General features: G+C 41.9%; 1 protein-coding gene across 1 annotated transcript in view; it reads right to left on the reverse strand.

The window, feature by feature from the left end:
- LOC131877031 (uncharacterized) overlaps nucleotides 1-27,147 on the reverse strand; it is an 81,775-nt gene that overhangs the window by 18,937 nt on the left and 35,691 nt on the right. Inside the window, exons 4-5 of the mRNA XM_059222593.1 lie at nucleotides 18,698-18,999; nucleotides 13,351-13,913 (exon numbers count right to left, since the gene is read on the reverse strand). Of these exons, the coding sequence (XP_059078576.1) occupies nucleotides 13,351-13,913; nucleotides 18,698-18,999 (865 nt within the window). The remainder of the gene's footprint in view (nucleotides 1-13,350; nucleotides 13,914-18,697; nucleotides 19,000-27,147) is intronic.

Here is a 27,147-nt window from a genome sequence, read left to right on the forward strand (position 1 = left end):
CAGAGCTGTTAAAATCGTGTGCACTTTTCAGCCCTGCACTTCTTCATTTACAGGGTCCCTCTAAATTAGTGAAACATAAGTTTAACATTAAATTACCCCTTTCACAGGGGTCGAATAAGTTTTGTCTTGGAATTAAAAATTGCTCCGCTTAGTGGTTTCCATATGTAAACAAACTTTTAGGTCAATCGGATGAACAGGGCCAAAAATATGGAACTCGAAGCAAAGCGATCAGCAGTTTTGAAGATGCTAAGAACGGCTGTCCCAACAAGGCCATCATCAAGGCCCTAAATGTTAGCCGTACCCTCATTTGAAGGACGAAAAAATATTTGAAGAGACCGGCAAGACCTCCAGGAGACCAGGGCTAGGGAGACAGAGGACAGTAAGAACTGACCAACTGACCAAGGCCATCCGAGAGAAGATCCGACGGAATCCGGCCCGCTCCATGAACAAGATTGCCAGGGAGTACAATGTCTCTGAAGAAACGGTCAGAAGAATCGTCAGGAAGGACCTAGGTATGAAACCTTACAAGCATTAAAAGAAACAGCATTTGACCGCGGCCACCAAGATCAAGAGGAAGGAAAGATCCCAGGTCCTCCTCAAGTGGCACGCAGCTCATCCGGAGGTGGTTATTATCTACTCTGACGAGAAATTAATTGAATCTACAAAGAGGTACAACCCTCAAAATGATCGTATATTGGCCAAGGACTATTCAAGCATTCCCTCAACGGTCAGAAATGTTTACAGGACGCAAAAACCGGCGTCGGTTATAGACAAAGATTAAGGTTCTTGAGGAACTAGCTTTAGATAGGCAGGTCTCGTTCACTTCCATGACGATGAAGAGCTAGCCATGGTTGGTTTCAATTTAGGTCGATGTGATAGAGTACGCTCTAACAATCCCATTTTTCCTTATGGGGGCGAATGTCTATATGTTAGAAATGACCTGCACATTAGTCATGTGAAAATGTCTAATTGAGAATTAGAGGTCTTAGTTTGTGATCTTCAAGGTCTTGATCTGTCCATTGTAACAATGTATGGACCCCCATCTTGTTCAGTGAGCTTTTTTATGTCAGCTTTCCAATTCACTGGAAATGAGTTGGATCAGGCAGTTTGCTCAAAGATATTCATTGTAGGGGACTTTAATTTCCCGGGTAGCGTTGTAGAGTGGGAGGCTTTTTTCTCCCAGCATGTTGGTTTAGCTACTAGAGTTCTCGACTTGTTTTTTCCAATGACCCTGATCTGATCCAGCATGTCCATGTGACACCTAGTAATCTGTCAGATCATCATGTTCTTGAGATAGGGTCGACCATTACTCAAAAGTCGGCGTGCTCTAGAGTAAGACCGCCCAAAAAGGTCGGTCTGGCTAAGTTCAAGTTCAAAGATGAACATTGGCCGTTGATTAAAGAAAGGTTAGGAGAGCTTGACCTCATTTCAATGCTGAAAAAGGAATCATCCATAGGTGCAGCTCCACATTCTGCCTCCACTTTGGAACGAATAAAACTCCTTCGACTTTGACACAAGACAGAAAGTTTTCTTGTGTGGAAGTGTAAACTTACGAACTTGTTTGACGTTTTTCGAAATTGCTATAATTGGATCAAAGATGCACAGTGCATAGTGCCCAAAATGGAGACTCTTTGGAGGAAACGCTGATAGGACTCTATGCTGGGAAGCTCAGGAGTACAAGCCGTGGATTCCCCATTTGTGGACCAAGCTTGAGGGTGGTTTTGTTTTAAAGGTTTTCCCCTCTGTATTTTTTTTGTCACGGATACACCTCTCCGATATCGCGAGACTTATTAAGTCTCTTTGCGTCAGAGCATACACATTGATAGGCGACTCCGTTTGCCTTTTTGCACACTGTTGATAGGCGAATTCGTTTGCCTTTTTTGTACACGGTTGATAATCTATAATTGGGAAACGACGTCGGACGTTTCTGTGTCCATGACACAGCCAGACTCAAGTTGAGGTGTACCAATTCATGCCCCCAATACATGTGCATTTGCAATCATCCTCAAGACTTGGTCAAGCAAACGAGATAAGGTGAGATCCTACTAATTCATGTCTTGCATTGTATAATACTGTTCTTACATAAGAAATACAATTAATGGTGAAACAGTATATCAAGAGTTTTGTTGTTCTTCACTCTTTGGGACAGTAGTGTTGACTCTAAAAACCCTATAACCGGAGATCTTTAGATAGGTCTAAACAACTTAAGCCTTAGTAAAATAGGTGCTCTCTCTAAAGGGCGCTATCTTGGCAGGTAACCTATTGCTAGGGTCAGAGACCGGAGATTAAGAATCATATCTCAATGGCTAAGCCCCATCGTCACTTTGCATGATCAAGGATAATTTCGTGATTGGGCGTTTAGTGTACCCTGGGTGGTACGAATCTTGGCACTTCGAACCATTCCATCAGGAAAAGTGCGCCATTCAAGAATTCTTGCAATCATCCACTTGTTGCGAGGCAGGTTATTGTCAATAGTTAGCACGAGGTCAATCACGTTTAAATTCTTCTTCTCAACTGTCCACTTTTGGCGTGATCGTAGGTTGGATAAATATTCCTTTTTCCAACGAAGCCAAACTTGATCCGCCAAAGCTTGAATTTGTTTCCGGCGATGTTTTGCAAACTTAACGTCTCCGCCACGTTCCTGCAAAAGGTGGACCTCCCCACCTCTTAATCTTAAAAGGTGGTTAAGACTCAAGGCCTCGAAATATTCTGGCTCTTCTGATGGCGTGGTTAATGGTCTGTTATTCATCACGTCTTCAACTTCACAAATTGACGTCTGAAAAGCCTCGTCAGTAAGTGCATGAGGGAGATCCTTCAGCATTGAGGCTAGAACTTGGCGGGCAGTTCGTATACATCTTTCCCAAACATCTCCCTGATGGTACGCGCCTAGTGGATTATATTTCCAAATGATTCCGCGCTCTTCCAGAATCCGCTCGATTCCAGCCTTTTTCATCACTTCTAGTTCGCGTTTCAGTTCCTTGTCGGCTCCATGAAAATTTGTACCGTTGTCAGAGCGGATCGTCTTCACTTGTCCTCTCCTAGCCATGAGTCATCGCAGAGCAGGGATAAAAGAAGCCGAATCTAAAGAGTGCGCTACCTCAAAATGAACAGCACGGGTTGACAAGCTTTTGAATATTACCCCATATGTCTTATCTTGAGCACGTCCCCTCCTAACTAGAAGTGGATCAAAGTATTCAACCCCTGAATTCTCAAAGGGGAGAAACGTTGTAACGGGATCTTTGGGAAGATCAGCCATAAGTTGGTCCATAGCTTGAGACTTGATCTTTTTGCACGTGACACACCGACTTACTTCCCTTCGAGCCAAGCCATTGGCCCCAACGATCTTTGACGCAATTGTGACAAGACGTGTTCTCGAACCAGGTGACCGCATCTTTTGTGAGCTTCTTGAATTACAAGCTCGGTTAGCCTGGAATTTTTGGGCAACACAATGGGAAATTTCAAGTCTTCTGATACAAGGGCATTTCACAATCGGCCTCGTGCTCGAATCAGACCATCAACAATGGTAGGAGAAACCTTGGTAAGACAGCTTGCTACTTTCACCTTATTTCTTGTCCTTTATTTCTTGTTAAAAATGCAACCATAGATAAGATTCTCCACAGATTCGTTGGAAAGGTCCCACGCACTATTCTTGCTCATCTTGTTTATTGCCTTTGACACGGCTCTGATTGTACTTTAAACTTTCGAGAATGAGGAACAACATTTTGCAATGTACTCCACGAATTGGTTTTGGACATGTTTGTTACAATGTTTACATGTTTGTTGTCAAAGACAAAACCGCTCTTCGGGCGATCACGCTCTTAAAAACGGGCACAGAAAATCCAAACGAGTCTTGTGGGATGTCCCATCTGACTCACAAAGCTCGGTCCACCACGTCATCTCTTGCTAAATTTACTTTCAATGCGGTGCTTGACTTTTCATTTTCTTCCAGGGCATCCAATACTTCTAGTTTGTTGGAGATGAATTTACCAAGTCTAAACACACCTCTGGCGCAAAGTCTAACAACATTCTTTTGCAGTTGAAGGGTTTCATTGACGTTACGCACTGGTTTTAGAAGATAGTCTACGTAAAAAATCCCCGGAGGACTGTGTTCTTCACAGCATCGTCAAATTCAGTGCTGTCATCGAAAACGACCTTTCTTAAAGCAAAGTTGGCACAACTTGGTGAACTGGTCGCTCCGAACAAGTGAACAGTGAGCCTGTACTCCTCAAGAGGTTTAGTCGTGTCTCCATTGGGCCACCACAAGAATCTAAGATAATCTCGATCGTCTTCAGGAACCTTAACTTGGTAATACATTGCCTCTACAGTATGTCACCAACAAGGGACACTTGCTCTTATCGGAATCTCAGGAGCACACGCAAAAGCGTGTTTGTTAGATCCGGGCCTTGAAGGAGCCCCATGTTCAATGAAGGTTACTGAGCAATCAGACACCACTCTGATCTTACGAGGCTTCTGGGGATAATAAACCCCGTGATGTGGGATAAAGAAGGTCCGGCCTTTCTCGATGTGCTTCGTAATTGGAGCTTTCTCCGCGTGACCCTTGTCCAACATTCCCTCGACACAATTAACATAATCATCCTTCATTTGTGGGTTGTTAGTAAATTTTCCGTGATCATGACCCGCACCCACCTCTAGGGGTCGCACTGCACTTGGAGCATTCATGCCAATGAGGATTCCGACAGCATCGTTTGTATAATGGATGGGGACATGTCGAAGGTGCTGCCACGACTGGTGGTGCTTTTCGTTGGCACATCTTCACCACTTACTGGTAAGTCTGAGTGGGTGCAAGATGGGGGCAATTGAACAACACTTCCTCTTTCAATGTCCATCACTTCCAACCCAATGACGGTGATAGTTGACCTCTGACTATTTTTCTTATCCAATGTCGTCAGAGAGATCTGAGCTTGCTTTCCAATTACACCAAGTGACCAAGTGCTTGAATCAAATCATCCCGGATGAACGTATCTGTACTACAGGGGTCATGCACAGCATAAGTTGTGATTTCCTTATCACTCCCACTCACTCTTATTCTGACAGGGACAAGTGCAACAGCGATGGCAGGCCCCTGGAAGCTCTCGGTACTTCTCCCATCAATCTGAACGCCACAAAGGTTAGCGTTGTGAATCGTATCTTCCTGAGGGAATATTTGGTTTTGCTCAGTCAAGGTGTTATTTGAAGAGAGATGCGGGGGCAAGAAGGCGTTGGGGTGAATTTCGTCTCTGTGTAGAATTGTGAGGTCCACATTTACGACATAAAAGGCGTTGGCGACACGTTCTTGCCCAATGGCCAATCCTAAGACACCGAAAGCACCGGCCTCTCAGCTTCTCTCTTCTCGCTTCCAATGGAAGGTCCAAACCAATTTTACAAACGTTCATGTCATGGTTCCGCGAGAAAAACAAACACGGCAGTGTCTCTTCTTCATTGGATGCTGGGAAGGTGGACGAAGCAAAAGTGAAGTTCTTTGAATCCGTTCATTTTTCCCTCGGCCATCGAAGCAAGACAGAGCGAAGAGCCTATTCTGGTGATATGAACCCCCTCGGAACTTTTGGACCAATTAGCGGCTTGCCTTACTCATTCTACTTTCTTTAGAGAGGCCCGTGAGGATTTCTACAACGTTCGCCAGAGGGATGATTAAAATACCACGGCTTATTTTTCTCGAGTCATGGTTTTATAACGTCAGGCTGAGTTCCCTGATAACACCCAGTTCCTTGTTGTGAATAAGCTTGTTCACGGCTGCTCAAACATCGATTATAAGCGTAAGCTTATGGCCAAAGGGAAGGACATCTCATTGAAAGATTGCTTGAAGATCATGCGGCGTTTTGAAGCGGTTGAAGCTACATACAATGAAGAGACTTGATGTTGGCGAGGAGGCTCACGTTGGTGCCTCTTACGCTCATGATCCGACCAAGAGGTCACAACGGAACGGATCAAAGTGCCCGCATTCTCGATCTCCAAAACACGAAGGACCTCCAGACATACGACCTTGTGTCTGGTGTAAAGGCGATGCCCATCCTCGCCCTATAAGCCCGGCAAAACAAGCTGTATGCAAGTTCTGCAAAAAACTCGGTCATTTTGAGCGGGATTGTCTTAATAAGCAAGGTAGAGGAACACAAGGTTTTACACGTCAATATGCTGTCGAGTTCAATGATAGCCATGATCATTACAATGAAGGTGAAAGCAACGACTTTGACTTGAGCAGCCTCTCGATCAATGTCACGACTACAGATGCAGCTCGGGAGTTGCTTGCTTTGGTGGCGTTTCATCCACTTGGATTGAACAAGAGAGCCTATACGGTGGATGGCAAAGTGGACACAGGCGCAATGGTATCTTGTATGCCACTTTCGATGCTGTCTGAAATTGGACTCTCTGAGAAGAATCTGCGTCTTAGCGTCAAGGACAATTTGGATCAGATGGGAAGAAAGGGAATCATTCGAACTTGCCCCGAGACGACAGAATGGGTACACAATTTGGTCCCTGTTGTGAAGAAGACTGGAACTTCCGTCTTTGTCTCGACCCTAGGAATCTCAACAAACATTTGATTCGTAACGTTCATTATACCACTTCTTGGGAATAAGTTCTTCATAGCTTCAAGCGTGGCAAGTTTTTCTCAACTCTTGACTCCAAAAGTGGGTACTGGAGCAAAAAGCTTGTCGCAGCAAGCCAATTACTGAGTGCATTTAATGCTCCGTTCAAGAGGTACTGCTTCGTTCGTCTTCCTTCGGTCTCTCTGTCTCAAGTGAGCTTTTCTGTGAGCACATGGATAGGGTTTTGCCGGCATTCCCGGTACGTTTCCATGTGCCGATGATGGGTACAGGGTACGACTGAGGAATGGTATGATATTCATCTTCTGGAATCTGTGAGGAGAGCTCGGGAAGAGGGTTTGAAATTCAATCCTGACAAGTGTGCCATCAAGAAGCAACGGATCGAATATTTTGGAAGAATCGTCACTCCAGAGGGTGTTGGTCCATGTCCAGAGAAGGTTAAAACCCTGTTGAATCTAGCCCCCCCCCTCCATCAGATAAACACGAACTTCAGAGCCTCTTCGGGTCCATCAACTTCATGGCCACCTTTATTCCCAACTTGGCCAGGAAAACTCACCTTATGCGCAGTTAGCTGAAACGTGATGCACATTTTTTATGGACAAACGACATGCAAAGAGAGTTGGATGTCATCAAACAAGCTGTCGCTGAATCCACGGAATTGAGCCATTACGATCCCAATGAACCGGCTTTAATTGAGACGGATGCTTCACTCAAGGGACTCGGAGCAGTATTGATTCAAAACTAGAAACCAATACGATTCCTCAGCAAAGCACTCACACCCGCCGAATCTGCTTACGCCAATATAGAGCGAGAGTTGCTGGCTGTTCTATTTGCGTGTGAAAACTTCACAATTATTCGTTTGGCCGTACCATAGTTGTGCACACTGATCACAAGCCGCTCGCGGCAATATTAAAAAAAAACTGATCAGTCTTGCTCCCGCACGGCTCCAATAAAAGTTGCTTCTAAGACTCTCCAAGTATGATATTGAGGTTAAATACGTTGGATCGAAGAGTGTGCTTCTTGCTGATACTTTTTCTCGCCTCATTAATTGCACAAATCCTAAGCCCATCCCATGAAAGGAAATCGAAGTGTCATTCCCACTATAAAACGACCCGATGTGATCACCCGCCTTCACGATGCTCACCAGGAGCTAACGTCCACCTAACAAGGTGCTCGTTGTTCTGTGTTCTGGCCGAGACTACAGGATGACATAGAGCATATGATTCAGAGTTGTGATGAATGTCAGATTCATGGCAAGAAACAGCCAAGACCACCAGAGCGACAAAAAAAAATCTTCATCTCGTCCAATGGAAATCATTGGCATGGATCTCTGTGATTTTCGTGGAAAGAATGCTCTTGTTACCATTGATTACTACTCTGGGTTCATAACATTTGATCCAATGGGCCGGGAAACTACGAACGCTCTTGTGAGAACATTAAACGTCAACTTCCGAAAGTTTGGACTTCCCGAAAGGATCCTACCTGATAATGGCCCTTGTCTCCTTTTTTGACTGATGAACAGAAAGTTAGCTTTTCAAACCAACGATCTGTTCGCCTACGAGTCCCTAAGAAACGTAACCACGATTATGAGGTGGATCAGCCAATTTGGTTCACTGAAGATGGTTCCTCTGAGTGGCGGGCTGGGTATATTGAAAGAAAAGACTCCTCGCCAAACTCGTATTGGATTGCAAACTCAAAAAATGGGCGACGAATTCGCTACAACCATCAAAATATCAAGATGCGATTCCCTAGCATTACTCTTTCAAACTCAGATGAAATTCTAGAAAGGCGTGACTATCAAACAATACATGGTCCTGGGGATGACACACATTCAAGAAGCCAAGGAGGGACTCGAAGACGTCTCTCGCGGTCGTCTGAGACTGAGGCTTCAGATAGAGATTCCCCCTCTCACCGAACGCCGACTTCAGTGACCAGGATCATGACGAGGACTCAGGAAGGACAAAATATTAAGGCACCACACTATCCTGACTTCGTTTACGCCTGCACTTCCGAGGGAGGAAAGGGTTTTAAAGAAGGGTCGTGTTAGATTATGCGGTAACACTGGCATGTTGTCAATGAAACACGTGCTAAGGACAGTGATATAAGCGAGGGGATAAAAGACAAACAAATTTGAAGGTACTGCCTCCTTTCTTCTAGCGCTTTTGCTGTCTCCTTTACTTTAGCTAGGGCGTTTTCAAGGTCGTGAGCCCGTTTCTTGAAGTCCAATTCAACCCCAAGTTCCTTCATTCTGACTTGTGCTCGGACTCGAGCAGAGATTGCTAAAACACGAGAATTCCCAGATTGCCTTGATACGTTGGACGTACTATCGCAAGCGTCAACTTCAGCTGCTAACAGTCTGCTTTCTAATTCTTTCAAAAACTCCATATTCGGATCCATGGTTTCTTGACACCACTAAGTTAAACTATCCATGTCTTCGGCCGCTTGGGGATCCAATGCTTGACACTCTTGTTCTAGCTCATCCAGTAATCTCTAGAACCTTTTCATTTCCGGTTGAATCACTTCCTAATCGCTATCGTCGGTGATCAGGGATCTTAAATGGTTTTGACAAGCCGCGAGAAAGGCAAATTTTCCACTGGGCTTCTTCATTTTCTTTTTGTCCTATGCCCTTTAATCGACAGAATTAAAACGATGTGATCGCGCTTTGGATTACCTAGATCGCCACCACAGGATGAAATCCCTTCGAACACAGACTAAAACGCACATTCCTTGATTTTTTGTTTTAAATTCTGAATTCTCTTAGGGCTCAACTTAACCACGTGATACTTTCCAAACATTCGCAATTTTACCCTAGGATACACGAAAACTAGGTAATCATAAAGTCGAACTCTCTGAGTGACGGATTTATACAAATAATCGGCCGCAACAGACACATAATCACCCTAAAAATTGACAGCTAGAGTTCGCAGAGCCGTTATTCTCGAGCAGCCTTGGCCAAAGTTTTCAACGATAATTGATCTGGCCTGACGTGTTTGTTTCATTGACTGTGGCCAAACAATTGTTCCCAAACAATTCAAATTTCACTGCATAGCAATTAGTTATCACTTCATCATGGTCTCATGACTCAGGTCTATTGCAGTCTAATTACCAGACCGACTTTATGAAAGGCCTTGGCATAATCAATATGGAAAATATCAGCTGACTCGTGTCTCTCTAGGTCCTAAATAATCTGTCCCATATGCATTGCTCAGTTGGGTAAACGTGCTTAAATGCGCTCGGAACCCATGCCGACTAGAAGGAAGGACATCATGGACTTCAAGAAACTCTGTACAAGTTTGAACTTCATAATCTCCTCAAACTCCTTTGCAATATTCGAGGTAAGAAAAATTGGCCTTTAGTTACTGGGGAGGGACTTATGTCTCCCTTTAAGAATTGGAACAATATGAGACAGCTTTAAAGAAGATGGAAACTTGCCCTGATCCAAGATGCAACGCATCAAGTATAAAAGAAAACAGGAGCAAGAACCAGGAAGCATCTCATAAGAAACTGAGACATCACACCATGAGGACAAGCAGTAACAGAGGAAGTCACACCTTGGTGCAAAATTCCTAAGCGATAAGAACTAGAAAATACAAGAGCAAAATAAAATGCATAGCTTGCCGAAGACTTGCAAAAAAACTTCATTTTGATTTACAAAAAGCACTCTGCTTCATTCCAATACGAAAACAAAACTTATCTTACTGGATGGTACAGGAAAACTCGTTCACTTACATGAAGCATCACTGAGTACATAAGCAGAGAAGAAGAAGGAGAAGTAACAAAAGAGCCTCGTCATAAGTATACTCCTAAAGTTTAAGATAGATAAAGCGCAACCTGTAATTTTCGTTTTTTATATGTGTCTAGTATGAGCACCCATGTGAAGTCTTTTGTCAATGCATAAACTGACTAGAGTTGGTTCAATGCACATGAAAAAGGTAAAGAGGGGAGTCACAGATAGTACGTTAACAGTTGGGTAGAGGTAAATGGTGGAAATTATGGTTATTGTTGTAGAGTGAGTGGTTAGATTGAACAAATCATTTGTCAGCTACAGTCGTTGGTGGAATTTGGCCGGGAGCCAGACAAAGGTGTGCGACCGCCAATATTCCGAAGGGATGACAATAAGGTGTTCTTAAGTCCTTGACCAGGAAAGAGAACTTGTGCCCGGACCTCCGGAGAGGTCAGGTTCCCAATATTAATGCATTCAGGCTCTGTTTTGCATAAGAATGTGTCCATGCATTGTTGGCATATTGGAGCACACACAGGTATCGTTTGAGGAACTTGCTAAAGGTGGCATCGGCGGATTTGAGGGCGGATTGGGCGGTGTTCGGGAGCCACAGGTTTAGGCCGTAGAGGAAGATGGGGATGATATAGATCCCAAAGAGTTGAAGGACTAGTAGAAGGGGAAGATTCTTGATGGGAAATTTATAGCAGATGTATCTGATCTTGGCCCTGGCTTTGACTATTGATGATTTGAGATGGTTGATGAAGGAGAGTATGGTAGAGAATGTGAAACCAACATAACTTAAATTATTGACGATTTCAACCAGCCTTTTGTTAACGTCGAAGGAATTGGGAGGCCGACGACCTGAATGGAAAACCATGGCCTTCATTTCGATGATGCTGACTTGAAGGCCGTTCTCTTGGCAACATGCGTGGAGAGCATTGATGGCGTTTTGCAATTCCACGTCTGAGTCAACGGGGAGAACCTGGTCTTTTGCGTATTGTAGATATTGTGCCGAAAATGGTTGTTGGTGGGGTATTGATAGATAAGGGCATCGGGCACGTCGGAAACATAATGTTTGAAAAGGATTGGCAATAGAGGACCCCCTTGCGGAAGGCCAAAGAAGGTGAAGTAGCAAGGGGTAGGTCCTTACCAGATGGAATGGAGCATCTGAGTCCTGCATAGATGCTGGCTAACTGGACACAGATTGAAAGCAGAACTCCCAACAGTTGGAGTTTGAGGAATAACCGCGTTTGGTCCACCCTATCAAATGCTTGGGAGAATTCAACAAAGCATCCATACACTCTCCTTTTCGTGCTGATATTAAAGTACACAATTTCATAGAGTAGAGTAGCTGTCTTGGTGGTAGAGCTTCTTCTCCGGAAACCGAATTGGAACTCGGGAAGGAGATCCCTATCCTCTGCCAATACGGAGAAGCGGGCAGCTAGTAGGGTGGACATTATCTTCAAGAAACGGTTCTCCAGGGCAATGGTTATCTGGAATGTCCGTGGGGCCCCTTCTTATGGATGAGAATAATAGTTGACTCCATCCATTCTGATGGGCAGAAATAATAATTGAGAGCGAGGCTGAAGAGTTCTTGGAGGAGTGGCTGGGCTTGCGTCCGGAGAAGTCAAGTATATTGATGGGGCTTTGCTCTTCATCTTCTTGAAGACCACGTCCATCTCGGGTTCCTTGCAGGGCTGCAAAAGGGGATGGTATTCTTCTGGGCAGCCCTGGACCTCCTCCACTACTGTTTAGGATGTTGATGCAAACAATTCTTGACATTGCAGTAGGAATTTACTCAAGGAAATCCCCGAGTTTGAGGCGGGCTTTTTGGCACGTATGTACAAGTCTGCCATCCTGGACGAGCCAACCATTGGTGGGCTGACTCGGCGCTTTGCAGAGACTTGTGATATGAAATTCTTGGTATCGCATATTGCTCCCAAGTTTCTGGTGTTTGGCTTGATTTGGCATTTCGAAGTTTTTAGAACATTTAACCCCTCAGCTCATGATGTCAGGGGCTGAACCAAGGCGTCGTCAGTCCTCCTCTCCTCTCCACCAAAGAAGACTCTTTGAATGCTTGCAAAATGCCTTGGGCCACTAATACTGTGTTGTTCGCGTTCCTGATGTTGGTGGATAGCTGTAGGGCCTCAGGTTGAGCCGTACACTTCTGTACATTGACCACCCACCTCTCATTTTGAGTCACGCCTAAATGATGGAAATGCCTGGGCTTTTAAAGGTGGCTGAAATCGGGAGGTGATAAGAACCGGCCAGGGGATGGACGAAACTGGCTGGGGATGAAATATTTTCTAATATGAATATGTGGTCAAGTAACCGGGAGTAGGTGTGTGTTGGGACTCCCGGGTCGGAGCGCAGAGTGATTCTCCATTTGCTCAAGATCTGGGCGAGCTCAGAGAATTCATTTGAGTCTGGACGGATGTCGAAGTCACCACCAATGATGACTTTCTCCGGATTTTTCACCCTGTGAAGGCTGGACGTGAGGTCCGAGACGAGATCATCATAGCCGGGGTTGGCTGATAGTAAACACCAATGATGGCAAAACCTTAGGCATCCACGGCTATATGATGAGGAATGGATGAGAGAAGGGTGGCTCAAAGCGTTTGGCAATATAGAGCTCCAACCCACCGCCGGGCCGACCACGCCCAGTAGGCTTCCTGGCTTGGATTACGAAGCCCTGTTTGCCAGCAAAGTAGCTCTGGTGTTTTTCCTCTTTGATACACGGTTTGGATAAGGTGAAGGCTCAGGATCTTGTCGAGACACCGCCCAGCTCCAGCCACTCTCAGCATGTTCGCCCGTCCATGGCAATTGAGAAAGGAGGGAGGCCGACACCGGTTGATTCCTTCCTCTGCGCTTGTTATGCTGTTGCCACCAATGCTGATTACTCGCGAAACCGAGTTGTTCAATTCGACTACTCAAACAATCCAAAAGTTTATCTTTTTATATCTCATATTTTGTGCTTTAGTTTAATGTTGGTCGTCACAACTGTTTAATTAGACTTTATCAGACCTCTGGAATTGGCAAACCAGAAAAACCAAGTCATTTTTGTCTTACCTTAAGTGAAAGCGTCCATTGATCATTCCATGGACATAATACTCTCTATCAAACGTGTTTTGATCAAATTCCTCATCGCAAATGCCTTTCAGTTCCAGAAACCGATCTTCGCCCATTTGTTTGCCATTAATGTTGAAACATATTCCACACGATTGGTCTATATCCTTGTTGGCTGCTTGTGCTGTTTGCGGACCAAAAGCTACCACCAAAGTGGTGCTGTTACTAAAACCATTCAAAGGGATTGGCCAAGAAATAAGCGACCCATTGGGGCTTTCCCATTGTTTGTGTTCTTTATCCATTTCTTGTCCAAGCCAAAATGTGATATCATTTCCATATCCTGTTAGACATTGGCTTAAATGATTGGGATGGAGGTTTTCCGAAAATATCATCTTAGTGTGTCCGTACAGTGATAAATACTGATTGGCATTCGAGGGAACAGGTAGAGCCCCTCCCAAGGAGTTACAAACCATTTTCAAATGAGCAAAGGAGACAAGATGCCCAATAACTGCCGTTTGACTAACTCTTTTCTTTGATTCAGAGCAATTGAAATTTTCCCTCACAATCTGAAAGGAAGACATGATTTACTTTTTCACCAGCGCTATCATATCAATAATCATTGTCTTTTATGAACCTAGTTTTCATGGATTGAATCTTTTGTCAGATTTAATGGATTAGCTTCGACAGACGCTTGTTCACTTCTCTGTTTGGCAAATGACCTTAACCGAATAAAGAACAACATAGTATACCGAAATAGAGGTGACACGGAAAAGCATGTAAGAAAAGGTGCGGAACTTGCAATAATGATAAGTGACACCAATCACTCCCCCTCAATCATCATTTGGAGTAACTACTCCACATACTCGTAAGTCAACAAGCTTCTTCAATTTAGTCTTAGGCAGCCCCTTTGTCAACATATCGGCAATCATGTTTTCAGTTCCACAATACTTCAGTTCGACATTTCTTTTTTAAACTTGTTCTCTTTTGCAGTGATAAAGGACGCCTTTGTGCTAAGCACGGCCGTGATACTGTGGAATTTTGCAAGCCCAATCGAGGGCAAGTTGTCTTCAAAAATCACAGTCGGTTTTCTCAGCGTCAATCCCATACTAGTCAAAAGGTTTCGGAACCACATGGCTTCTTGACATGTGCTGGACAACGCTGTATATTCGGCTTATGATGTCGATAAAGCAACGGCTTGTTGCTTCCGACTCCTCCATAATACTGGACCGTCACCGAGATTGAAAACATAGCCTGAAGTCGATCTTCTGTCGTCGACATCACCCGCCCAATCTGAGTCGGAATATCCGACATTAGCAGCATCACCCATCTTGGAATATTGAATTCCATAATTTAACGTGGCTTTCAAGTATCTTAAAACTCGTTTGGCGGCAATCCAGTGAGTTCTGTTGGGATTGGGCGAGAATTTAGCAACATTGGCGACAGCAAACGCCATATCTGGTCTTGTTCGAGGCGAAAGGCAGAGTAGACCTCCAATTAAAAGCCGATATCCAACGGGATCTTCAGCCTCTTCTTCTTCTTCTGATCTCACTAAACGAAGTCCAATATCACAAGGAGAGTCAACCTCTTTGCACTCGATCATGCTAAACTTTTCAAGAGGTTCTTTTCCATAGACTGGCTGTCCAACCCATATCACTCCCAACGCAGAATCCTAATGCACATTGATTCCAAGGAAATATTTCATCCTTCCTAGGTCTTTGGCTTGAAAGCGTTCAGATAACAATTGCTTGATATAAGCAATGCACTCACCATCACTCGAGATCAACACAATATCATCAACGTAAACGGCCAGATACAGGAGTTTCTCATTTCTTAAAACATAAAGACATGGATCTTCATTCATTTGCACGAATTCCAATGTCTTTAACCATCCATCCAACAGATTAGTCCAATACCTTGGCGACTATTTCAAGCTTTGGCGAGTTTGCACACCGGGGGGGGGGGACTGAGCTTTTTCTGGTTGGCCTGATTGTTCTTCCTGCAACGGATAAAGACTTCGACTGTGGATGATTCTCTCTTTCTCAACGTTATACAGACGGTATCTTTTCATGTGACCAAACATTATAGTTCCTTGAGACTTGACATCAAGTATACGCCTTAATGCGTCTGGGATGTGAGCAAAAGCAACACATCAACTCATCTCTGCAGATGAGACACGCAGGTTTTTTTGCTTAACCATGCTTCAAAAGGAGTCATCTCCAACAATGCTTGCTCACTTTGTTTTAGAGATAGGTTGCAGTTGACACTAACTCTGCCCAAAAACGTTTCGGGAATTGCCCATCCACCATGAGAGCTCGCACAATTTCTACCAACGTTCTTTTGACACGTTCGGCTACTCAATTTTGTTCTGGGTTTCTCGGGACACTCTCTTCGTGTTTGATCGCACTTTTACTCAGAAACTTTTTGAACTCTTTGTACTCGCCTCCATTGTCGGTTCTAATAGTCTTGATACTTCTTCCGGATTCCTTTTCAACCAGACACTTCCATTCTGTGAATACTTAGAATACTTCGCTTTTCCTTTTTAGAATGTAAACCCAAACAAACCGCGAGTGGTCGTCAACAAAGGTCAAGAAGTACTCTCCTCCTCCAAGGGATGGAACTCCCGCCTTTCCACACTCATCGTTTTGAACCAAGTCCAAGTAATGCGTTGCACGTCCTTTAGCTTGTTTGGGAAACGGTTTTCTTGACATCTTGCCTTTTATCCAGGGTTCACAATTATCATAATCTTTTCCAATTCCGCTCGTTCCAAGATGTCCAAGTTTTCTGTGTCATCCGCTCAGCCTTGTGTCATCAGTAACTAGAGAAGACACCTACACATTTGGACTAAATCATCAAATGATACAAGCTATCGACTTTGATAGCAATTGCTAGAACACATCCATCCGCACTTTCCATTTGAGACTAATCAGTATCAAAAATTGCTGAGACTCCTCGGTCTGCAGACACCAAACCGGTTTCTTCAACTTTACGAGGTCCACAAAAGCATTTAAATCCTTACACATGTGGCTTGTAGGGCCAGAATCAATAATCAAACCATAGTTTTTTCCCCGCATGTCTGACGCAACTTGAATTACTCCCAAGTTCTTGTGTCCGGGTGGTAATGCTCGATCACATTTGCCATCGGCTCCCTGATGGTTGAAAAGATCGTTCTTTTCCATCTTGCGACATTGCTTCCTGAAATGACCACTCATACCATAGCGGTAGCACTTGATGCTACTTTTTCTCAATCCGGATGCCAACGACTTGGCCAGCTATTGGTCAGCAGTATTAAGTGTAATCATAAATAAATTTATTTAGCGAGAAGTATGTCTCATTGGATATACATATACGGTACATGATCGTGTACGTACAATTAGTTTCACTCATGGTGATTGGGGGCCTATTCTGGGTTCGTGGGGCGCATGATGAACGATGTCTTACCAAATTGAAATTGGGGCGCCCCAAAATGAAGCCTCCTTAGCGGTTAAAAAGTGATTTTCATATGAACCCTTGACGACACCAAGCTGGCCAGGTTTTTTCAGCCAGCAATGCTAGCTCATGCAAAATCGATGCTAAAGAAATGCTAATTGGAATTCGAAAATGCTAGAATAATGCTACTTTTTTAAGAAAAGCATATCATTCATGGTGCTCATAAAGGATTTCAGATTCACAATTCAATTATATTTGGCGCTCTTTGACAGGGTATATTCATGTAATATTTTGAAAATTATACTGTAAGAAAAAAAATTGAAAAACACAAAAATCTAATGAAAAAATTGAGTTAAAATTGATGCAGTTGTGATTATGATATTCTCCTAATTTTGAACCCTGAGACTTCGAAGGGGACACCAAACAGTGACAAGCTTAATTGAGCAAAAGTGTAACTTTTAAGATTTGAACAAGGTTTTTTACACACAAATATAGTCATTCTTATCGCCAAAAAGTGTTCTTCTTGGGTGAGATTAGATCATGAAAATAAGATAAATTGTTTTTATCGTGCATCATACTTCAAAGCGGACCTGCAATAAGTTTCTTTATCCATAGAGCTCAATTGTTGTCTATCTCTTCTATTTTGATTTTTTTTTTTTTGCTACTTTTGAATCTTGTGTTTTGGTTTACCTCAAATATGTGGGGAAAATACTTCTCAGATTACAATGAAACTAACCAAAACATTATGTTTATTTGAATATTACAGTGAAATTAACCAATCCTTACATTTACTTACGGGTTGGTAATTTGACCTTTTACACGCACTGACCATTTTAATCATTTTTTTATTTGTGTTAGCCAACCCAAAATCTTTTTGTGTGCCAAAAGTCTGATTACAAACAGAAATTTGGCTGAAACTCCCTTTGAATTGAGAAGCAATTAGTATGAATCATTGTGATTGCTTTATGTAAATTAAACATTCCAATGGAAATCACTTTGTGGCTACAGCATATCAATGTTATGGAATGGGAGAGGGATCCAAAGAAAAAACATTGCTAACACCGCCAAATGTAGTTCCCGTGTGAGATTTTTTTTTGCTTTTCTTCCTTTTGGTCTTTTTTTTCAATGAAATAATGCTAGGAAAATGTTAAAATGCGAGACAAGATTTCACAATACTTGGACCATACAAGTAATTCTATTTTAATGCTAAAAACCAGACCAATGTTAATAAAAAAAATCCAATACTAGCAGCCTTGAAATAATGCTAATTTTCAAAAATTAGCGTCGAAAAATGCTACCTGGCCACCCTGGACAACACAATTACATTCAGCAACGCTTTTGCTTAAACACTCGCAACAAACCAATAGGGCTTGTCAAGTGAACGCGTTCGTGAACAACAGACGAATTCCATGGAGTAAAATCAAAGACAACATGCCCAGCCAAACAGCACTGTGCATGCATTGAATTTTGATATTTATTTCATTTTACCTCCTTGTCTAGGCAAATAGCATTGTGATATTGAGCCAATTGGATAGTGCTTACATGGAATTACTCCAAATATAGTCACTTTGTTGGGTTTGGTATCACAGCTCACTCAATATCACTCGATTATTGAAAATTCATTGGGCGGATGGTGCGAGTTGACTGTGATGTTTGTCTTAGTTCTCCCTCCCCAAAATGTCCAAAATCAGGGTGCCAGACCACATTTTTCCTTGAATTTCCTTCACTTGACATCCCCTAATGTCTGAAGCGTGCTAACAACCGTACCGATGAGAAGAAAATTTTAGCGCCATGAATAGGTTAGCATTCTTTATCCAATGCAAAAAAATGTTTACTGTTTAACAGCTCTATTGTGTAACTTGTACTTTAGGGCATTTAACAATAGTCTTAAACGCAAAAGCCGGTTTTGAAATGGTTCCCTTACTTTTATGTTTGATGTCTTCCATGGAACCGCAAGCATGTTCTCCTTATGTAATGAATCTGAATGACCACATTCGGCCATAATTCCCACCTCTTCGTGAGTTAGTTTTCTCGGAACCATTAGCACTTGCGCAATGGTGCCAGAAAATGAGTTCTCAGAGTCGAATCCTCCTCCAATTTTTTCTTGCTGCTGTCCCAACACTAACGTTCCATGAATGGGGTTTTCAGAAGTACTTGCTTCGGAAATCTCGTCTGAATCGTTGGGATTATCCTCGGTCCCAATTGTAGCAATGCCTTTTGACGAGGCTACAATGACAAAAGAAAAAGAATTAAGTTTTATCACCTATTTGAATTAATCAAATGAGAATTATAAATGTGAATGTATAACAATTAACTAACATGGAAAAAATAAATTGTCAGGAGCGTTAAAACAGTTTGACGTGAGTGCGATCTATAGAGATTTAAAAAAGTGCAGATATAGAGACTGACCAATGTATACAAAATCGGCAAAAAGTGGATACATATATAGAAAGAGATATTTTTCAAACCAGGAAAATAAATCAGCACAATTAACAAAAGTCTTTTCTTAGGGCCCCTCCTTTTTATAATATTCATTGCCCCGCTTCAAAAGCTTAGTATTACTGCCAGTGTCTTTTCTTATGCTGACGATACAAAGTTAGTTTCTGGTAGGAATGGCCAAGATTCCACTACCCTTGCAAAGGACCTAGAAATAATCTATTCCGGGGTTACTAAGAGTATTATGGCCCTGAACGGAATAAAATTCCACTCAATGACGTTTGGGTCAACTCCTTTGAATACTCCACTCGTAGATAATGGAGGTAAAGATATTGAGCAGGTCTCATCCATGCATTTTGGCATTCCTTAAAAGTGAATCGAAGTTGTTTAACAACTGCAGAGCAAAAAAGAACAAACTATTCCACTATCCTCGAATTACATACAGCACAATAAATGAAAACTGGAGCATAACGGCTGGAAATGATCAGCAGTAACCTCTTAAAAAAAGATGAAGGGTGAAAACCGATCCAAGGTAAGGCCTAATCATCGTTTTAGCCCCGTTTCTTAATGAGCTCAAAGCCTACCGAGGTATACGACGTCAATTGGACGGACCTCCAGTTGCATTGCGACTTCCATGGATAATGTCAACAATGTTAGACTCAAAATAAGTTTCGTTTGAGGAAAAAGACAAAACTTTAACCAAACCCCACATACCCATTCAAAAGAGCCTTAAAATCTAGTTCGTTTGCCCAAAATTGGTCCTAAAAGACCAACGAAACCGGTCCTTTCTACGGGATGTCAACTTAGATACAATGAAGACATTAACACCTTTTAGGCAAAGCTATTGCCTCATTTTCATTGCAAACAAGTCAGTAAAACTGAAGATACAAGTACAAGACTCCAGCAATTATCTTTGTAAAACATTAATGAGTCAACAGTAACGGTAAACAATTCAAAAATATCAATCAAAATTCCACAAGTATCTTTTCTGTTATCGGTAAGCGATAATGCTACTGTAAGTATAATTTATTCTTGAAGGGACATTCCTTTTTGATGAAATTTGAATTTAAACTGTGATGTGATCCTTTTGCAAGGAATACTGAAGCCACGAACTTTAACAAATGTCCTCACATAACTATAATGTGAAGTTGTCAGATGGTTGTTGCTTAAGGGACCAAATGAAAATAATGATGAATCTTTGTGTTTTCTTAGATCTGCTAGTAGTCAATTTCTTCTAAGGGTTGTCAATAATTTGCAAATTCAAGTAAGCACTTTATGTGGATTTTCTTACCGCCACTGGGAAGAAATAATTTATAACTTCAGATGAATTTCAGGATGAACATGAAGAGTTATCAATCTTATTTTATTTTGCTTTCAATTGATATAATATCTGATCAACCAACGAATTAGAGTTGTCGGATCTGGCTAGCCCTTGAATGTAGGGTTGATAAGGAGTGTAAAGAAAGAACTTGTCCAAGGCTGACTTAGATCCTTCAAGAGGATCAAAAGTTACGTACTCTTTACAAATATTTAAAGGTAGCAAATTAAACAATGAAGAAGCCCGAGAAAGAAGAGAATTGGACTTCACTAGTCTAGATTCTCGAGGGCTTGAAGGTGCTCTCAAAACGCACATAAAGCCTCTAAGGTCACTAGAATTGACCCTAAATCCTCGGTTCGGACAAAGCTCATGAATGCTTTTGAAACCGTACAGTATCAGATACCTTTCGTACCTTCTCTGAATGGTGTACAATCCCAACCTTTCAAACCTCGCCCAATACGAGAGCTCTCTCATTCCCTCAACGTGCCTCCTGAAACATCTTTGGACCTGTTCGAATTTTTGCAAACAATTGGCGAGTTTCTTAGAGGTTTTACCTCGGAGTTTGGTACTTTGACGTTATTCAATTTGAAAATACCCTGACTGGAGTGGCGAGTGGATGCTCATTCTGATTCTGACTGTGGTTGAAAATCAAAAGTTGGTATGTGTCGGAGAATAAAGCTCATAAAAGCAGCTAACAATATCTGTTCATTAGAGGACACAGTGTTAAAAATACCCTTTAAAGTTTTGATGAGAATTCCCAAGCACATCTTGGCATTTTTCTACCTCAGAAAATCACGGGGAACAATTTTGATTCTATTACTTTATGAAATTCTAGCCCACATAAAAAACTTACATAACTAAAAACATTATGAAAACTAAAATTTTCAAAAACCTATCCAAAAACCTATTTAGTTAGCTCTTGAATATAAAGTATGATATCTTTTTCACCGCTATTTAGTTACATCGGATTTAGTGGTCCAAATTTCATCGTTTTTGACCCCAAAATGCTCCGGTTATAATATAATGTTTTTAGGTATGTAAGTTTTTTATGTGGACTAGAATTCCATAAAGCAATAAACTTGAAGTTGTTCCCTATAACTTTTTGAGGTAGAAAAATGCCAATTTGTGTTTGAGAATTTCTCTGGAAACTTGATAGGGCTTTTTGAACACTGTGGAGCATTGCTTGATCATTCATTGTCACATATGGCCTGGATATGTTTTCGTTTTGGGAACAACATGGTGCAGCAAATCGAGAGGAAGTAATTATGTTTCGTGAAAAAGTCAGTAGCACACGCCACCTAAAACACTTATGACGGCACATCTAACAAAAAATATGATGTATAGAAGTCATTCAATCTGTTAGTGGCACTTTCAGTTCAAATTTCATGAGCAAATACCAAACGAATGGCCCAGTTCTAGTCAAAATTTGCCATCAAATGTGCTGACAGCCACTTGGCATTGATTGATTAATATATTAAACACATTTTCGATCTCATTAAACCAGAAGAATTGTTTTTGTTGCATTGTGTGGTAACTCAAAATATAAGGTCACTTTAAACACATTGAAACTGCATTTATTAGAATCTTTATTTTATGAGCGCTCTCAAAATGTCTAGTTCGGCATTAGTATTGGTACTTATTCAATAAGTACTATGTACTTTTTATGCTCCATAAATGAATCAGTTTGGATATCTTGTGAGAATATTCTTCACTTCAGATCTAAATTGACTTATTTTCTTTAGGGATCTTTGCAAACTACTGAAATTGCTGTAAAATGCAGCGGCATGAAAATTGAAACCCCGGTTACGGGCGGGGATCCCTAAGTCTTGTCTCGTAACATTTCGGGTGGTGTGGACGGCATTGTTGGCATAAATTGGTTGTTTTTTGATACCAGGGGACAGACCATTCATTATTTTCCAATACTCAACAAGTGTTGTTTTGATTGCTAGTCTGTTAAGTGTGAGGAATCCGTTTTTAATGTAGAGAGTTTCGATGCGAATCTGATCTCTCTTTTTTTTTGTTCGAAATGAAACCATCATTCAAGGCAATTTGTAGCTTTTAAGTACTGTCATTTTCGGTTAGACGTATTTTTAGGTAGAGAGGCGCACAGAATTGAATTTTGGAGATATCAGGGAATGAAAAAGTTCCACAATCGATTTATGGGGTACGGAACTCTTGAGAGTTTGAGTATGCCATGGCCTTTAAGCACTTAAACGTGCCTCTGCTCAATTATTTCGTCCCCGTTAAGAGTTACTGTCATATTGTTCACTGCAATCTTATGAAAATCAATCCCATTTTGAAGAAGCATGTGTGATCAAGTTGCATCAAGTTTTAGTCAAGCTTCAAGTAGGAAAAGCAACAAAAAAATGATGTGAGAGCATGAGATCAAAAACGTATTGGACACATTAGTGAATGATCGTCAAGGAACCGCCAAGACTTTGGTGGCTAATTTTGATGAAAACTTGAACATTCAACATGTAATACTTAAGTAATCGCTTTAAATTTGCTCATGAAATCTGCGCTGAAACACATTCAATGACTTTGATACTCCATGTTATTGTCCGATATGCCAGCAAGAGTGTTTTAAGTGGCATATTATGACTTTTTGAGAGGCAACTAACCTTCTTAAAAGAGAAAAGAATCGTCTTAATTTGTTAACACAGCAACATCTTTGATAGTCTTAAGGGCATAGTTGAAAGCTACTGAATAGAATTTTAGCACCTTATCTTCATTCCAGTTTTCTAAGTTTTAAAGAACCCTGTGTTACACTTGATTTTAAAAAAAAACAGCGAGCGGCAATTTGATGACCATTTATTTTAGATATTATACTGCAATTAAATTTTAAGATTTGACCTAACGCAAAAAACTTCTGGACTTATTTGAGACGCAGAATGAAAAAGACATGTTCTTTTGAAATACCGTCCATTTGCAATAGTTTAGAAGTTGCCGAAAAATATATGTAATTAAGTTTTGCAATTAAATATATTGTTTTTTTTTTTAATATTGAAGAAATGGATTGTTAATTTAGAAATAAAAATACTTATAAAACCTGAAATTTCAGCAATTTTGACCACAGCCTGAATATTGATTGATTTTACATAATTTCAAAATTGAAGAGTTACATAATTTTACTCAAGTTTGCTACATGTCTGTTTTTGGTTTCAACATAAAACGCATCAGTTATATTGTACTTCCTAAACATAGAACTTGCTTTTGTGATCCTTTGCAAGTATTTTCAACCTTCTTTGTGACTTCCTTACCCCTACTGGAAATGGAATTCCCAACACTTCAAGACGAAAAACCATACTTATTTTATTGAACTTTATTATGATAATAAATAACTAATCCACCAACGTATTAGAGTTAGCGCATGTTGTTAACTCTTGAAATTAAGGGTTAGTTAAGATTAGTTATTTATGGTTAATTTTTGGTTTTTGATTGTTTGATTATTGATTATTGGTCAAAAAAGTCCAAATCTGACTTAAAAGATGGCTTTGGATTTGCCAACTTTAAACTGGATAGGCTCAACGAACTTTCCATTATTTTGGAGGACTACTCCTAAATCCGTCATGGGCGAAACCTGCTTAATACCTTCACCTCCATTACTCTACGAGCGGAGTTTTTAACAGCCTACAGGCCATTGAGCAGAAATTCATTCCGTTAAGGCCATATTTATTTGGCGATGGAAGAGGGAATTTCTCTTATAGGCTACTGTAGTGTACCCTTACCAATAACCCAGTTTGCATAGGGAGGAGATACTAGCAGTAAGACTTTGTATGTTCCGTCCACAATCGAGTACATCATCCTAATATGACATGGATAAATGATGTACAAGATGAATGATTGTTCCCGGAACGGTTTTTATCAAAATGTGAATGAAAAATGTATGTTATTATCTTGGGAAAATCACAAAGTTGTTGGATTGCCCATTGTGTAGTCCGTTTGTCGGTCAGATGTCGACCAAATGCCAGCCTAATGCTCGTAGTGACGTCATCAAACCATCAAACCATGGAAAAGCTCCAGTACCCGAGGGCTGGTCAGCCCAGCTACAACCATGGGTGAGGAATGTCGGATACATGTTTGAAGGGAGGAGAAACAGGAAATCCTCGGTCACCAAAAAACGATATTCTCGTGATCATTGTGAGAGGGGAAGAGAATCGGAATAAGCAATCTCACCCTCAAGATCGACGTTACCAAAATGTTGGCCCCCTGACAGCAAATGACGACCAATCCTTCCTGAATGTTCCGTTGGGACGTAGTTCCGGCCCAATGTCAACCCTTTGCCGTCTAGACCCACTGGTGGTCAGATGTGACCCACATCCCACACCTTACAGAAGAGGCAGAACACAATCCATTGTTGGCAATCCAAGAAACCCCTTGATGGCCAATGTGGCTAGCCTGACGAAAGGAGGTCAATCCTGGACATTGGTATGTGAAAATCCTTGTTGCGGTCAGATGTCATGCAGGTGCAACAGTTTTACCGAAGAAACCGTCGCCGTCCACCAAGGGCCCTGGAACAACCCTTTTAGCCTCAAGTGGAAGGTGCGGAAGCCAACATTGCAAGGGAAAGTTGAATCAACAGACAGTCACATTTTTGGCTCGAGCAGAGCAGAAGTCACATTTTCATTCTCCAGGAGAGAAGTCAGATTTTGAACCTCTCCAAGGAGGAAGCACCCGCCATTGCTAAGTGCTGGACGTTGTCATTGTTTGGTGCCAAGAAGTGGGAACTGTTTCGAAGGACAGAGATCGTCATCATATGGAGTAGGAAACCCAGGAAGCCGTGCACAAGAGCAAGAGGACCTGGGAAGTGCCGAGTCTGAGTACAGCACTTCGTCACTTTGTTAGTGGACCTTCAATCCCGTCGAGTGGACGTCATCCGAGCATCTCCGTTGGACCATCTCACCAGACATCGAGCAGTAATTATTAACCCATTGATTTCATATGCGTATGTCCCCTTTTCCATTGGCCCAACAATTCCCCCACTTTTCTTACCAGAGCAAGACAGCTGATAGGCGGTGTGTTTGTGATGAATAAATTAGATTGAACTGTACAGTTTGCCTTGAAGAGTAGCCTAGATTCCCAGACGACCGAGATCGTGCTGGCATCGTAGGGAGTAGAGGTAGCAAGTGATTTGTATGCAACAACTGTATCTAAAGTTCATCACTCTTGAAGCAGAAATCAGTAGTTAGACTCTAGAGTAGAGGTCGACTTTGATAGACGCGTTTAGACTAGGATAGTGACCACATTTTGCAGGATATTTAGCCTTGAAGATTGGCCCAGGTATGCCAGACAACCGAGATTGATCTTGGACCAATGGGGAGTAGAGGTAGCTAGCGATTTGTATCCTTAGTCGTTTAATGATTGTTTGAGGCCCTGATAAAGGAAGCTCAAACTATTGCTCGTATGCCCTGATTAGGGTTATAACCGGAGGCCTTAAGATAGGTCTAAGAAATTTAAGCCCTGTACTAGGTGCTCTCCATCTTGAGAGCTATCAAGGTATTTTTACCTAGTGCTTGGGTCAGGAGTTCCATGTTTCCGTTCACCACAGGAATTCAATAAGTCAGGACCTTTCACCCCTGGCGGTGGACGGAACATAGAGTCTCTTTTTGGTGCCGCGACCCGGAATCTTGATTCCCGTGATTTTTATACCCTGACCCGGTTTTACAGTGGAATTCTACCCTCATTGGATGATCTTTCTCTCTTCCAACGTCATTCAAAGCACAAATGCTGAGAGAAAATACAAGCCGTTTGAATACATAATGGTAAAGCTCCGGATTGGCCGCCCTTATCAGATTGGAACTGACATCAACCAACCGTCAGTCATCGGACTGACATTGACCACAAGTCAACAGATTCATATCAATCACCTCTCATCAGTTTCATACCATTCATCCGTAATTGGATGGACATCCATCACCCAATCTGGTCCAAGAATGGGTATCAATCCGATGACGAGTGATTCAATGTCAATGCGCGCCCCCTCTTGTGGAGGGACTGTGCAATTCAACAGATTCTTCCACCTCCCTCACTCCATCTTACACTTGGATTGGTCAATCGATTATTTGATGGACTGAATGAGGTTTCCGCTGACATTGCCATGATGTGGGCGTCATCTTTGTTCCTTGTGCAGGCTGGTTGTAGAGGTGGATGTTTCCCCGGAAGAGCGTGTAACAAACTCCTACGGAATGTGGATAAACTTGTTCAAATATCCCATGATCCCCCAGCTTTGCCCTCATTGGAGAGATTTGCGAAAGCCTTTAATGATCTGAAGATAGTGAATGATGGATATTTAGGACATACCTTGGACACAAACCTTAGCCAAAGCATTTCAAGTTTCAAAACTTCGTACATCCGGACAGGACTGAGAATTAGTAGCAAGGCCCACATACTCTTTGAACACGTTTTAGAGTTCACAAATTATTCCGGTGAAAGCATTCTACGTTTCAGTGAGCAAGCCCATGATACGGTCCACCACAAATTTGAAGAAACGTACTCCAGATATTCTATCTAAAACTCTAATCATCATTCTTTCGGTCAAAAATTACTTGCTGCTGTTCTCGATTTCGATGGAAGTCACATGTAAATTCTATTAAATGGTCGACATTGGTTAGCGATATCTT

This window comes from Tigriopus californicus, chromosome 2 (genome assembly GCF_007210705.1).
Source record: "Tigriopus californicus strain San Diego chromosome 2, Tcal_SD_v2.1, whole genome shotgun sequence".
Classification (NCBI taxonomy): domain Eukaryota; kingdom Metazoa; phylum Arthropoda; class Copepoda; order Harpacticoida; family Harpacticidae; genus Tigriopus; species Tigriopus californicus.